Source organism: Aricia agestis, chromosome 8 (assembly GCF_905147365.1).
Source record: "Aricia agestis chromosome 8, ilAriAges1.1, whole genome shotgun sequence".
Classification (NCBI taxonomy): domain Eukaryota; kingdom Metazoa; phylum Arthropoda; class Insecta; order Lepidoptera; family Lycaenidae; genus Aricia; species Aricia agestis.
The window spans coordinates 13,993,602-14,009,913 of NC_056413.1; the positions used below are offsets into that span (position 1 = coordinate 13,993,602).

At 36.7% G+C, this 16,312-nt stretch overlaps 1 protein-coding gene across 11 annotated transcripts in view; it reads left to right on the plus strand.

Annotated features, from left to right (window-relative positions):
* LOC121729551 (disabled homolog 2-interacting protein) overlaps nucleotides 1–16,312 on the plus strand; it is a 224,627-nt gene that overhangs the window by 190,446 nt on the left and 17,869 nt on the right. Inside the window, exon 2 of one of the 11 annotated variants that reach the window (XM_042118093.1) lies at nucleotides 11,324–12,420. The exons of the other annotated variants lie outside the window; for them this stretch is intronic. Within the exon in view, the coding sequence (XP_041974027.1) occupies nucleotides 11,421–12,420 (1,000 nt within the window). The 5' untranslated portion in view covers nucleotides 11,324–11,420. The remainder of the gene's footprint in view (nucleotides 1–11,323; nucleotides 12,421–16,312) is intronic. 11 annotated transcript variants of the gene reach the window in all.

Genomic DNA, 16,312 nt, shown 5'->3' on the forward strand with positions numbered 1-16,312 from the left:
ATCGCTTTTGGAACACTCCCGATAATATTCGACGGGAAGCATAAATATTTATCGGCGTAAAATAAACCACAATGATATTTTATACATGCAGCTATGTTAATCTGCATTAAAATATACTGCCTTATCTAAAAAGCTTTAGTTCGATTACACACTCCCTTTTAAAACTGATTTTCATCTTTGAACGAAGTTTCAGAAGGGGTTTTTAATTAAATACATATTAAGTTAGGATAGGCCAAAACTAGGCCACAGGTTAAGCATACCGTCTTCAACACCTAACCAAAACTAAACCCTCATTTTCAACCATATCTTAACATCATAGGGATGAAAATCTAAGGTTGGGTTGCACCAGACTCGTGGTTAAAGTTAAAGTTATTTTTATAGTTAAGGCTAAATTTAACTTTAACCTTAACTTTGACCGGAGAAATTGACAGATGACAGCTGGTCCAACAAGGTTATAAGTGAACGTGGGTGGGGGCGCTGCTGGTAAAGGAGAACTATCAAAAATTGCGTTTTTGTATAATGACAGCGTTAGTTCTTTTTTTCGCCACGTGCATTTAAAACTTTGTCGAGCTCTATGGTTATGGTTAAATATGGCGTCTTGATGGCGTCCATTTTTAACTTTAACCAAAGATTTGACATTTTGCATATAGAACTTAAAGTTAAAGTTACAGTTATAGTTAAAATTAGTTGGTGCAAGCCAACCTAAGAGAGCTCAAAACCAAACAAATCAATTGATATAATAAAGTCCAGTCTCTAGACAGTCCAGTAGCAAAACGAGTTTGAAATTGTGATTTATATTAGCATGTTACTTAATAGCACCTGTTCAGTGCAGTTTATAAGCTAACTATAATCTGGCTAATGATGTCTTCCTGGTCTAAATAGATATCGTACTTTCTGGAATCGTCTATTTCTAATGCACTGCTGGATAATTTAATGATTCATTAAGAATTTCCTATGCAGTGCCAATAACATACTAATTACTGCAATAAAACCAACATACAAATATACAAGTTACTAATTAAAAATGCATGCGATGAAATATCTGTAGCTCAACCATGAGTTTAAAGCTATAGTATTTATCGATACTCGATACCGACTACGTAAATTTTTAGTATGGCAAATTTTACAGCGCCTCTAGCGGTCACTTGCGGAACTAAAAATACTAAAAATTTAGGTAGTCGATATCGAGTATCGACAAAAGCTATAGCTTAAAACTCATGGTAGAGCTACAGCTCCTTTTTTATCGTCTGGTATACAATTATAGTGTTGACTACACTATAATTGTATACCAGTAGTGTATATTTTGATCTCAACTTACAATTAAAACGATTTAATTTAGGCTAAGAGGATTATATTTCTCCACAGAACCTACCCATCTCTAAATAGTATAAAACAAAGTCGCTTTCCGCTGTCTGTATGTGTGTATGTATGCTTAGATCTTTAAAACTACTCAACGGATTTTGATGCGGTTTTTTTTAATAGATTGAGTGTTTCAAGAGGAAGGTTTATATGTATAACATATGCATAATATGGTAGAGAAACACTGATAATTTTAGAGGTTTCTAATGTTATGTCGTAAATAAATTCATTTTTTTGCGTTTATATTGCAAACGCTGGCTAAACCCTACGAGATAGATCAAAATAATGTACTACAGTATTGTACACCTTAATTAGGTAAACAAAAAAGTCCGCGATGGTATATGTCTATTTCTTAGGGATAACTCACAATAGCCATTTTTGTTCTTTACTTTTTACGAAAAATAATGGCTTATTTACGAAGCGATTTTAACAATTTACAACATTAACCCTTATCCAAATAAACATGTTTGGAAGCTAAGACATTAAATGTAGATTATAATTGTCTTTTACACTATACAATTTCGATCAATACTTTAGAAGTTTTCAAACGTATAAACTTACGCGGAATCAAAAAATATGTCGCGCGGCGGCGGCCGAGGGACATAGCGGTTACGGCAGAACCGGCCGGGGGCTCTCATAAGCTTCGGGCTTATGTTATTGTAGTAGATAGTGTATTTCGTCATTGTGTGGTTGTGCAGACGGTAACGCAGAGGAGCAACCACAGCGCTTTCTTTCAGATATTCATTGTTTCTGGTTCTTTGGTTTCTGAATTGTCGATAAAAATATATTTGACTTGCGTTAGAAAAACGGACTTTTGTTTTTGCTTTGCGATTGGGTTATTTGTTGCTTAGGTCGTAGTACAGTGAATGCCAAAAGAGCACGTTCAGCAAGAGATGAAGAATCGTCAACGGAACGTGAGACTCGCCTCAGCCAGAATAGTGATAGAAATCGGATACAGAGAGAAAGAGAATCGTCTGTAGAGCGTGAGGCTCGCCTCAGTCGGAAAAATGATAGAATTCGGATACAGAGAGAAAGAGAATCGTCTGTAGAGCGTGAGGCTCGCCTCAGTCGGAAAAATGATAGAATTCGGATACAGAGAGAAAGAGAATCATCTGTAGAGCGTGAGGCTCGCCTCAGCCAGAATAGGGATAGGCATCGAATACAGAGAGCAAGAAAATCATCCGCACAGACACATAGCAACACCGAACAAAACGAACAACCAAACAGCCACAGACCCGAGAGAGTAACTAATTCATGGGTAAATAAAGAAAATTCTGCCAATTTTTGCGAAACTTTTATCGTTTACGCAGCACAATAGGAAAAATCACCCGATTTTGAAACATTCTTCATTGGTGCTCCGCTTCTATTGGTCTTAGCGTGATAATATATTATAGGCTACATCCTACTAATATTATAAAGGCGAAAGTTTGTTTGGATGTATGGATGTGTGGATGTATGGATGTTTGTTACTCTTTCACGCAAAAACTATTGAACGGATTTTAATGAAACTTTACAATAATATGGCTTATACATCAGAATAACACATAGGCTACAATTTTAACCGACTTTCAAAATGGGGGAGGTGTTATGTTCGTTTTCTTATATTCAACGATTACTCCGCCGTATGTTACCCGATTTTTATATTCACAAAAGTGGTGATCTGATGAAGGATCCATAAGTAATCGAGGGAACTCCTCAAAACTTATAGGGAAACGTGTGGTGACTTCGGTTACGTGAGAAGTATTCTAAGCATATGCTACCAACAAGTAAGATTTTGCACCGAGATATACCTGGTATACCGTGGTTCGGAAGGTGCTGAGAGAACTCTTGATTCTTTATAGATACAAGTTTGGGAGTTTCGGCGTTGTTTTAAGAACAGGAACCATATGCTACTATGCAAATTACATTCATCATCATCATCATCATCATCATCATCATCATCATCATCATCATCATCACTACCATATTATACCATTTCATAGTCTTTTAGATCGAGACTCGAGTTTGTCAAGCGATAATTAAAAAAAATCTTTATTTTATGTCTAAAAATAGTTTGACGACCTCTGTGGCTCAGTGGTGAGCGCGTTGGTAGCTCAAGCCGGAGGTTGCGGGTTCAAATCCCGCCGACGGAACAAAAAGTTTTCAAAGTTCCTGGGTCATGGATGTGTATTAAATATGTGTATCATATAATAAAAATCTTAAATATATGTATAGTATAAAAGTATTAAATATATTTCCGTTGTCTGGTACCTGTAACACAAGTCCATCAGGTACTTACTAATATAACAACATTGAAGAGTATGTTTGCTTGAACGCGTCAATCTCAGGAACTACAGGTCCGATTTAAAAACTTATCTCAGTGTTAGATTGATCATTTATCGAGTAAGACTATAGGCTATATTATATAATATATTATCACGCTAAGACTAATACGACCGAAGAAACTCAGGAAAATGCGGGAAAAACGGGGAAAATATTTTTATGGGAAAATGTACGGTTTCTGTAAAATTCCTAATTTACGCGGGCGAAGCCGCGCGGGACATCTAGTATATGTATATTTTATCAATCAACTTTTCCCTATAATGTTTCTTCGACAGTTGTAACTTACCTGATAAGCTAGACTTCTCAAGCGTAGAGTTCGTCAACCCACGCACCAATATGGCATTTACACGACTATGTACTGACCCGTGAACAATATGTTGAAGGGTTGATATAATGTTCCGCATATATATTATATTAGTTCGTTATATTTTCTGTTATTGTCATTATTTCAAGTAGCTTGATATTCTAAGCTCTAGCAAACAAGAGTTGAATAGTTGATAATATGTTCCGTCGTTTATAAAATAGTCTTATATTATTCACTATATTATCATTATTTCAAGTAGCCAACTTATAAACTATAAAGAATTAAATACCTATTACTATGGTTATTTATCATTTATGATAAATAACTATAGTAATAGGTATTTAATTCTTTTCTTTTAATAATTCAAGAGGCTTTAAAGACTACTTATATTACATTTTCTTGCCCTTTCTTTAACTGTTAACATGTAGAGAACGCTTAACTTGTCAGAATTCTCTCATTGATAAGTTTAGATCAAAATACTAACTATTGATTCATAGAAAGATATCGGACCTACTGAGTTATGTCAAATTAATGGTGGTAATAAGTCGGTTGACTTGACATAACTCGACCAAATAACGGTTTGCCATTCGCCTATAAATATGTTTTCTTTTCATGATAGTAATGTCCCCAGGGCTAATCTCTTAACTTAGTCGGGGTTATAAAGTACTTAACAATAGTGGACTGTTTGAACCCTGTTGCAATCGCATCATGCCACTGACCTTGCTTAGTGAACGTATCTCACTTGCATCAGCTAAATCACGACTGTCCTATTTCTACGTAATTATACACTTTAGGTATAAATATACCTTACTAATACTTATCTAATATATAAAAATAAGTCGGGTTTTCCTTCCTGACGCTATAACTCCAGAACGCACGAACCGATTTCCACGGTTTTGCATTCGTTGCAAAGGTCTCGGGCTCAGAAGCTCTTTTCATAAGCCGCTGAACTATTACATTTATTATTATCTATCATATTATAATAATATTTCGTCGTACAAATAAGGTTTTCCTGCGACTTCTATGTTTTTTTTTTGCGTACGAAGGTACGTTAGGCAATATTATGTTATTGTAATGAATACTTATGTACCTAGTACCGGTACTAATATCGTAAATAACGCACACACACAGATTTACGCGCAATTGTTGTAACTGGCCAGCGCTGGACTTGTAGCTTCCGTTGGAAAATTTTACAGTCCTCAGTACCACATGTACTGTGTGCTCCTACATTTTAGTACATAATATATCATATAAGTTTTTAGCCACGTAGCACGGGGATACCTTAGTTTTTCAGGAGCAAAAACCTAGTAGTTTTCGCGTAAAGAAGTAACACAAGTTGTAAGTACACTCCTTAACTTTTAAATATACTAGAAATAATTTAGCAACTACCCCATCCTCAAAACAATGTTGCGTAGGACAAACATTCTGTAGGGTAACTAAAGCCTAACATTGTTTTCAAAAACTTCAAAATAATATAAATAGCAAACCGGTTAGACTACTATGAATCATCTAAACTTTTACCTTAACAAAGCTTAACTCGCCGTAGAAAATTGTACTGTTGTGTTGCACAACCGGCACTGGTTCTACAACTTCTGACTTTGCGTCATCTCGTTTGCCCTAATATTATCCGACATACGGTATAGTGCGACCAAGTTTAAGAGGTCGTATAAATTCTCTTTAATTTCTTTAGAAAATAAATTTTCATTGAAACGAAGAATGGTTTTGGTGATAAGCAAAAGTAAAAAAAAATTACAGCCTGGGGTTATAATGCCCCGAAAAAGTCTTAAGAAAATATAAAATCACTTAAAAGTTTGGACATAATAGTTAACTGTAAGGAGTAAGAGCTAAATGGTTCCAAAATATAACTTTTACAATAACTAAATTGCTTTTATATTTACAATACTATGTACTAATTAATACGATTTATCATTGCTGTACAAATATGTACATTGTACATAATATATTGTAATTAAAACAAACAGTATGTCCAATGTTCCCGTTCCAACGAACACGTAGGCGGCTATCTTCCTATCCAGTGTCCCATATACAAATGCCAACGTGACGAACATACTTACAGGAATAACGCAGACGGCTCGACACTAACACTATGTACTATCAGAGAAATTAACGACGGATGACGACTTACTTAGGGCCTGTTTCACCACTTCCTGATAAGGCTATCCACCAATTAACTTAACAGATCAAGTATGGAGAATCTGTCAAAAAAGTTGTGAATAGCATATTAGGCACTTTATCAGAAAGTGGTGAAACAGGCCCTTAGTCTACTAGACTTACTTAGTCGACATAATCCGACTAAATAATATAGGCCCGTCAACTGCCTATGAAACAATTTCTACGATGGTACAATACGTACTGATGAGGCGAAAATCGCTTAATGGCACCGTTAAACCGTACTTACATACACGTATTCATGTGTTTAACTTAAATGTATGTAGTTTAACCACGTGTACAGTCGTTGCACTTCCTTGTGTATAAATTACTAGTAGTTCCTAGATTAGCGCGTTCAAACAAACAAACTCTTCCCAATTATAATATTAGTATAGAGAGCTTAGACGGCAAAATTTACTATGTAAAGACTTTTAATCGTGCAGATTTGCAAATTCTAAACTAACCGATTTCAGACTTTACCGAGCCAAAATTCATACTAATGTTATCAATGCGAAAGTGTTTCTGTCTGTCTGTCTGTCACCTCTTCACGCCCAAACAGCTGAACCGATTTTGCTGAAATTTGGTATAGAGATACTTTGAGTTCCCGGAAAGGACATAAAATACTTTTTATCCCGGAAAAATGTCGGTTACGCGCGCGATAAACTAATTTTGTGCAAGAGAGTTGCCGGCGCGGCGTCATCTAGTTTAAATGTAATTTTAAACGTGCAGATATGCAAATAATCTACCTGTTTCCGACTTTACCGAGCAAAAATCGCTTCTAGCCTCTAGGTAGCTCGCTCGAATCATATGTCGGATGTTTTCGATCAATTGCAGTAGATTGATTTTAATTTGCGTTCTACGGCTCGTTGTGGAACAATTGATTGCATTTTTAGAACAATGTCACGGCTGGAAATGTCGGTCAGTCGTGAAATTCAAGGCTCTGTATGGGATTATCTGCAATTGGCTTAAACCGCTCAGTTGAACTTGATGTATTTATAGTGACACTTAAGTGTCTATTTTAGCGTTTCTTATTAAGTTATTACATATCTACATATCTTATTATATAAGTATACCTCTAAAATTCTCGTTTCACAATGTTAGTTACCGTATTCCTCCGAAACGGCTTTACTGATTTTTACCAAATTTTTTATGCGTATTCAGTAGGTTTGAGAATCGGTTACTGGCAACTTTTTATATCGATAAGTGTATTTGTTGAATAAATAATGATAAATTATTACAACTCGAGATTGACTGCGATGGGATAGCGATGGACGTTGCCATCGTGGCATACTTATTTAGTCACTTCAATAAAATAATATTCTTTACAAATAACGAACTATGATACCTACTTTATATTATGACGAGCTTTTGCCCGCGGCTTCGCTCGCGTTAAGAAGTATTATTATATACAAACTTTCATCCCCTATTTTAACCCCTTGGAGGTGGGATTGATCAAAACCCTTTCTTAGCGGATGCCTACGTCATAACATCTACCTGCATGCCAAGTTTCAGCCCGATCGGTCCAGTGGTTTGGGCTGTGCGTTGATAGATCACCATGTCAGTCAGTCACCTTTGAGTTTTATATATAATATAGACAAAACGTTTGCCGGGACTGCTAGTTTTTAAATAAAAATATTGAGCTATAGTTGGCGATTCAAATCGCTACATTTTGTTGGTATGGTGTGTGTCTACGCTCAAAATATGTAATAGCCTATAGGTGAAAATTCATAAAATACGCGAAAATGTATCTGTTGGTTACCTCTTTATGCTTAAAGCGCAACCGATTTTGATATTTTTTATCAGACAATTTAATTCCTGGGATCGGACTAATTTTCATCACATAAACCAAGAATTTCTGTGAAGTAGTAAGGTTAATATTTACATTCTAGTTTTAATACGTAATCTTCAAACATGCATTATTATTCTACTAATTTATCCCCAATTTAAAATAGTAATTGGTCATTAAGTGCCCGATTGGACGCACAATTCCCCTCACGATTCTGATTGATTGATTGATATGTACTAACCGTTTATTATCCCTCATTTGTACTTGTCAATGTCAATTAAATTCTTTTTGCTGTTGACTGTATAAAAGTAGTCTTGTATAATAAACCACAGTACTATCAGAGAAGTTAATTCCTAGGCAGAATATGGCGGACCTAAGTAATTTGGTAACATTAACAAAACCCATCCGACCGATCACAGCTAACATTGAATTGACATAAGTCGACCAAACGACGTAGGTCCGTCAACTGCCTAGGAATCAATTTCCTCGATGGTACATCTTCGATAGAATTGAAGAGATACAGTCAATAGGATACATTTTTTTCCAATTCTGCTTTCCGTCAAAAGTAAAGAAAATAATCACTTTTACGAATTATTTTCTTTACTTTTGATGGAAAAAGTTTGTTACATTCATTCCGCAATAAAACATTTCTAGAAAATACAGAGTTTGTGTTGTCAGATTTTGTGTGAAATGGACTTTCCACAAAGCCATCACAAAACTTTCGTTTGAATTGATTGAGGTAATAAACAATTTATGAAGGAAAATTCTTTCTTTATTTGCCTGTAGATTTGTCATATGTTTAATATTTATCAAGCTTTTTTTTATGAAATAAGGGGGCAAACGAGCAAACGGGTCACCTGATGGAAAGCAACTTCCATCGCCCATGTACACTCGCAGCATCAGAAGAACTGCAAGTGCGTTGCCGGCCTTTTAAGAGGGAACAGGGTAATAGGGGAGGGTAAGGAAAGGAAGGGAAGGGAATAGAGGAGGGTAGAGAAGGGAAGGGAAAGGAATAGGGGAGTGTAGGGAAGGGAATAGGGTAGGGGATTGGGCCTCCGGTAAACTCACTCGGCGAAACACAGCGCAAGCGCTGTTTCACGCCGGTTTTCTGTGAGAACGTGGTATTTCTCCGGTCGAGCCGGCCCATTCGTGCCGAAGCATGGCTCTCCCATGTATAAAACGCTTGTTTTAACTCTTCGCTTTTATGCGTTTCGAAAGGTATCTGATTACCAATAGATAACTTGTAATTAATAACCATTTGAAATTAAATACCATTATAAATGGTACTCTAAATACCGCTATCTTAGAGTCGACAGGTGTACTCCTAAGGCCCTAATATGTCGCTAATTGTGAAAGTTCATTAAAATATTAACAAAAACTCCCCTTTGATAAAACATGTTTGTTAAAATTCAAAGTACGGCGCTAAGGGTTGGGTCGTTTTTTGTAGCGTGTTAGGACTGAGGCGTGTTTTTTTCTTTTTTCGTAGCATTTATCATTCCGCGGGCGTCGGGCGTCGGGAGCGCTGGTAATTCCTCTCGGAGTAATTTGCGATGGCGTGTGAAAAGTATCTCCATGTGTTTCATATTTATAGCGCGAAATATCGAGGATTCCGCAGTTTCCACGTTTAAAACGTTTTAGGAAATTCGTTACGCGTGTAATTCGGATTTGTATAATGTTGTTAACAACTTTTTATGGGGGTTACTTAATTTGTTATAAATTATAATACATGTACAGTTTATTACGATGAGCTGGAACTGCTGAAATTATTGACATAGAGCACTTGCTTCTAAAGGGTACCTATTCATATTGCAATTTGCGAGCGAGTATAATACCAATTCACACAGACTACGTATTCAATTTCATAGTAGAAAAACAGCAAGAATTAAGAACAAAAAATATTACTCTTATGTACTAGGGTCTACAGTCTAGGTATAAAAGCTATAGCAGGTTTAAACAGTCGTGAATGAAAGACCTAGGCAGTACTTGTAGGTTGAAAGACCTAGGCAGTACTTGATAAGTTGAAAGACCTAGGCAGTAGTGGTTGAAAGACCTAGGTCGTGGTGGCCGGGCGCTGCACTGAATCATGATTGGGCGTTAGTCACGCCGGATTCCAGTCGCCGGGATCAGATTTCTGTAGCCTGGTACATGCTACCGTGAATAGCCTTTTGTGAATTATGAAGTTTCTTGGACGACATGTCTATAAACATACATACAAATATAGTAATCTAGTATAATTGTATAAGGCGTCATTAGCGAAATGTTTATTCTAAGATATTGAATGAAAGATTCACGTAACTGAAGGTGGACTGAAAATATAACAATTAATTTACTTCGTCAATTATCCGAACACTACCGAGTCAAAATGTACATTACCGTGTCTTTAATTGTCTACTCAATCTGCAATTACTATAGTCCACAACAGTAAACTGCATGAGATATAGAGACATACTCTATAAATCAACCGTTGAAATTAGGCAATTTATTCAAATAAAAACTAATTGATAGTAGTGGGAGGTGACGGGCTAACAGTGTTCGTTCCGCAAACTATATTCCGTATCGTCCCTCTTGAGATTCGTGCTCACATCCGGCGCTGCCTCCTCGACTATAAAAAAAAGATTTAAAGACGCTGGTGGAATTTGTCTTTTGAATTTCGAATTGTCCTTTTATGTCGTGAGAATGTTGAAGCATTTTTGCGCCAAATAATAGCATACCAACCAAGCATAATAAATAATACAGGATTTCTTGCTAATAACTTTGGATAATTACCCAAATTAGTAGGTAACTCACATCCTTTGATTGATAAGTAGTAATTAGTTTGAGTGCACGTTATTTGCTAATGAATACAGAATATTGAATACAAATGTTTGGCTCTAACCAAGTAGTTACAACTAGTAACAGTGATGTAAACAACATTGTAAGAGAGAAAGCGTTATTTCAAGTAATTATAGACATGATCTATGCATAATATATTGTTTATTATTGTATTTATTTACTATCGCTTATAAACAATTTATTACTTGTTATAAATAGCAAATTGGAATATGCAACCCTTTCTACGATATCTGTTTGAACTTTCAAGCGTATGAAATATGAGTTATAAATTATGATATAATACGCATAATATAATATGTTCACCAAGCGCTCCAAGAAACACATAATTATGTCGACCAACAAGCAGTATTTGTTAGTGTTCCTATTTCTGTTCCCATGAGCGTTATTATGGAACCTAGCCATTATTATGTTGTTCAAGTCAGCTTTGCGATTGGTTATTATAATCTTATCGCGCCCAGATAAGTGCTATAGCCGGCCGATCGATATGCATAACATTCGAACGTTTCGTTTATTCTATATCGTAAATATTCCAACGTTGATTCGCTTTACAGTTCCTAAGTGAAAGATAAAAAGGATGCACGCAAGTGAGACGAATGATGCGACGAGACTAAGATGGATAGCTAACGCGGCGTGAATCCGGCCAGCGCCATGTCCAGGACTCTCTCCCCGAACGCCTCGACCACCGACGACGAGGGTCGTCGCCGGTCGGTCTTCTACGTGCCATTGTTCGAGAGCTTCGACAACTACCTCCCTTTGACGCCGGAGGAGAAGCAGGCACTGATATGCGGGCAAAACCTGGATACGCCACCGAAAATAAAGCGACGAAGTAAGCTGGATAAGCTGCAGATATCGGACACGACTTACACGGAGAGCGAGAGTGACATCAGCATGATCAGTCCCGACAGGAGGTACCGAAGGCCGCTGTCCTATAGGATGAGCTCCAACGAGGCTCTGACTAAAATCGACGTGAATTACACGGGCCCGAGACATAGAAGTAGAGACTTCGAGGGCGGCCATCTCAGGAGTTCCAAGCCTAGATTAAGAACGACGACGTCATGCGAACCGAGGTACGACAGAATATACTCCCCGCTCTCAACATCGATCTCATCACAAAAACTCAACCACTCCTCGTCGCACATCGGCGCCAGATTATCCACATCGAAGTCGGCGATCAGGAATTCTAACTTATCCCTGATACCCGATGCGCCGAAACTCGCTACTCCTAACAAGGAAAAGTCGAAAACGTTGCCGCAGAACCTTGCCACCCCCTCGCCGATAAGAGGCAGCAATAGTTCCACCTCAATATTCCGAACGCCGAAAATTACTGTCACACCAGAGAGTCCAAATAAAGGACCAGTAAAATTATCTGGCTTGAATTTTATAAGACGCTCCCGAAGCACCAAATTATCACGAAGTAATTCTCTGCTACGGAGTATCACAGCGAGGTATATAGAGGAAGGATTGGAAGATAATGTCGCAGTGGTGACCGACCTCAAAGTTGATTACGACAAGTTTGTTGGTGAAAATGGTGGGAATGGTGAAGTCATCGGTGCACTCATCAAGAAAAACGAGGAGCAAGTGGCCAGCAGTCCGCTGAGTTTACGACGAGCTTATCTGGATGTGGATGACGAAGTGGCTGTACATTCTGGTAAGAGTAATTAGAAGAACCCCTTTCTTAAGACTTTTAAGCAATAGTAGATTCTAGTGACCGAAGTCTCAAATGCTCCTTTTATAACCCGTAAAAGTGTCTTAAATGGCTGGGAAGAGACTTGACATTGCATCGGGATCTGCTATGCAGAACGGCAGAACTTAAGAGGTTCTTAAAGCGTTATGTAAACGTATTTGAAAACTTCGCAGGCAGTGCATTTATTTACTTAGCGGAAGTATAACATTGAGTGCAGCTGCACTATCAATTGCAATTATTTTTATCGATGCTACAATCACTATACGCGTTATGGCTACTTTTCACTTTATATTACATAACTAAATGAGGTATTTTTGATACCCGGAAGATCCACTAAAACCACTATTCAATTTGATGCAACTCCAAAGGATGACTTGCTTTACTCTTAACCATACACTAACAATGAACATACGTCGTGTAACATCTTCACAATAGCAACAGAATTATCTCATTAAAGTTGATATACTTAAATGAAACAACACAACAGGAAACGATAGACCATATATAATAGTTTATACGTACAAGTTATTGTCATGTTGACATCCTTTAGTAATTAATTATTGTAAATGAGTTCATCTGTACCAGCTGTGTGATCCAAACCTATAGACGCCTATAGTTACAAATGACTATGGTTATAAATTTTAATCATTTGAAAATTTGTGAGTTATCACTTGCTGCGTAGTTTTATTTAGACTTAAGGCCCGTATTCACTTTGATTAGTAATAACTGCATGTGATTTGTGCAGGTGATTAGTAATTAGGGAAAGGTGCGTGTGGACAGCGACTGATTAGTGCAAGTCCTTTCATCATCATATCAATCTTTATTAAACAAAAGCGTTGATATTAATTGAAACAAAATGTACAATTTTATGTAGAGTTAAAACATTTGTTGCTTTGTTATCAACATTTTTCGGTACATTTTTATCAAGGCATTTCCTCGTTTTGTGTTATCAAGTCGTGATTGCCCCCCTGCTCCCTTTTTAACGAGTTTGTTAACTTTGTCACTGTTAAATACAAACATGGGACTGTAATGCAGAAAGTGTAGTTTGCAATTACAATCGAACGCGGTTGGCAATACTAATTCTACAACTAGAAAATTTCCGCATTGCATTTAAAAGTTCCATTAATATTTATATTTTCTATACTTATTTAAAAGTAATTCCCTTGTTTCTGAAGTTTTTTTTGCTAAAAATGACAAAGATTACTACTTACCAGGTTCAAATATTTTTTACAAGCTTTCTAGAATTTTACAGTTCTGTTAAATTGGAACTTTAAAAATTTAAAATTAGAACTCAAGCAAAATTTATACTGAAACCTATAAAACACCTTTACAGTTGATTAAAAACCGAAGAGCATCAAAGTAATTACATGCCAGTTAATGCGGTCCCCCGACTCCGCAAGGTACGGTGCAATTATTCCAGTGAGTCACTGGTGCCAGTACTTTATTACTGTAGGTCGTTCAACTTGAGTGCACCCTTATTGTAGTATTTTTACCTCAGGTATAGGAGTTTATATGAGCACACCCTTATTGTAAGGTATATTTTATATTAACTGACAAGATATCAGTTGATGTAAGTGCACCCTTATTATAAGCTAAGGAATTAGCATATTATTCTTCTTTATCAGGCTGTACCCTTATTTTAAAATGGCGATATTTTTCATTGTCGTTCACTCGAAAGTCGAAAGATGTAAGTTTATCTACGCCTACTTGTTCCTCGATGCACCTACGCGCTTTCTCTTGTTAGTCTCTGAATAGGTTTGCCTATTCAGAGACTATCAGTATCTTCCTACATCTGATAAAAATGATCTGCAAAGCTACTATTTTAAGAGACAGTAGAAATTATTTAAATGGCGCTATCACTCGCTAATAAGAACACCTTTAAACATTAAATCCTGTATTTTAAACCTACACTGATTAAACGGATAATAATCTAAAAGTTTAAACAATAAGTAACATTATAAAAGCATTAATTTTCATAGCTCCAGTAGAAATTTGAATGAATAAAATAACGGATTAAAATACTCTACAGCAGCGACCTATGTGGTCGCTGCTCTACAGTAAATCTCTTAAACCAAAATTGAAGTCATACTTACATTGTATCATGTGTGGCTACTGTCAATAAATCAGGTATCGCGAACATCGTTGCCATGACTACCGCCATGTTTGTGTTGGGTGCAGCACGACCACTAACGGTAATAGGTTATCTTCCCTCTCGCTCGCACTGTTACAACATACATTATCATAACCAGTCCAATATTTATTCAGATGTTTTATCACTTATGTAACTAACAAGTAATACTATACGTCTCATAATAATATGCAAAACATGTGGGTACGTTTTCGGTATGTAGGCCAGGCTTTGAAGAATTTGGGTCTTTAGCTATAACGGTTAACTATTGGTTCCTTTACATACAATAATTGTAACTTTACCTACTAAACTTTTCGTATTTTCTCTGATTCAATATGTTTAACGTATTGCTAAAATTGTACGAATTAGGCGAATTAGCGATTACTAATCACAATTTGCAAGTTAAGAAGGTCGGCAGTCAGCACGTACGGTCAAAGACAGATTACTAACATTACTACTTTTAAATTTTATGTGGAAGTAAACACTTTTCGTGCCTAAATATTATGTAGAGAGAAGCACTTCTCGTGCTTACTTCTTAAAAAAATAGACCGCACATTAATTGGCGTTTTTCACACTTTTTCGCAAAATTTCGCCTTTTTCAACCCTTCATTGTGAATTGTTTACACTTGAGCATAATATTATTGCCTTTTTGTATGATCATCTCCCCATTGTCACAGAATATATAATAGTACCCATTGTGTACATGTCTGATTTACCGATAATTATTGTTGTTTATATTTAAGTATTTTTGTAATTTTTGTGCACAATAAGGTATATTTGTTTCTTTGCGCTGTCGTATGATATAATTTAGGTATGCTGGCAATAGTATTATGTAGATCCGTATCTTTTATTGTAGGTTGGCACTCATGGCAGGACTGCAAAGTAGTGTGGCAACATTGGCAACTGGCAAGTCGTGCGGTCACGGGCGTGCGCACGACTTCCGCCGGAAACGGCCATGTTGCCTGCGCGACTATTTACGAATGCACCTTTGTAATGTGATATCTTTAAGAAAATATAGTTCTACATGTTTACTATGGTTTCGATATCGAACAAAGAACTATCAAAATCGGCACACATTGTAAAAAATATGGTAAGTATCATCTATAGTGACTAGTGGACTATAAAGGTCGACTCCGGTTTTTGCTTCAAAAGAATATCGTTATTTGTAGACAGATGTTATCAGTTATTACCTACTTCTAAATTCAAAATAGTTTCTTTGTAATATAGGTAAAGAATACATAATATGCACATTGCACAATAAACTAACGACCATGGTACTTTAACGTTGTTAGTGGCGGCCGAAAAGGAAGATCTTCCGACCGTGTGAGATAGCATGCTCGGTCAGGCCGAAGTAAGTATATATATCTTGCCGTTCTCCGAAACTTCGATAGCGCGATGCAGGATTGTTAGGCAAATTGTGGGTATCGCCACAGTACTATCAGAGAAGTTGACCTAGGTAATTTGGTCGCTGGTGGATAGGCTATCCATAACTTATCTGATATGGCATAATATAGAGTATCTGTCAGATAAGTTGTGTATAGCCTATCCGACACTTACGGACTACACACGTAACTGGTGAAACAGGCCCTAAGTCTCAGACTGAAACGAAAATACACCATACTTCATTCTCGATGCATTAAGTGAGGAAGTTAGAGCTGTTTCCTTTGATATTATGTTTGGCATCAGAATATTTGTGTACACAGCTTTTACTTGGCAGATATATTTCTG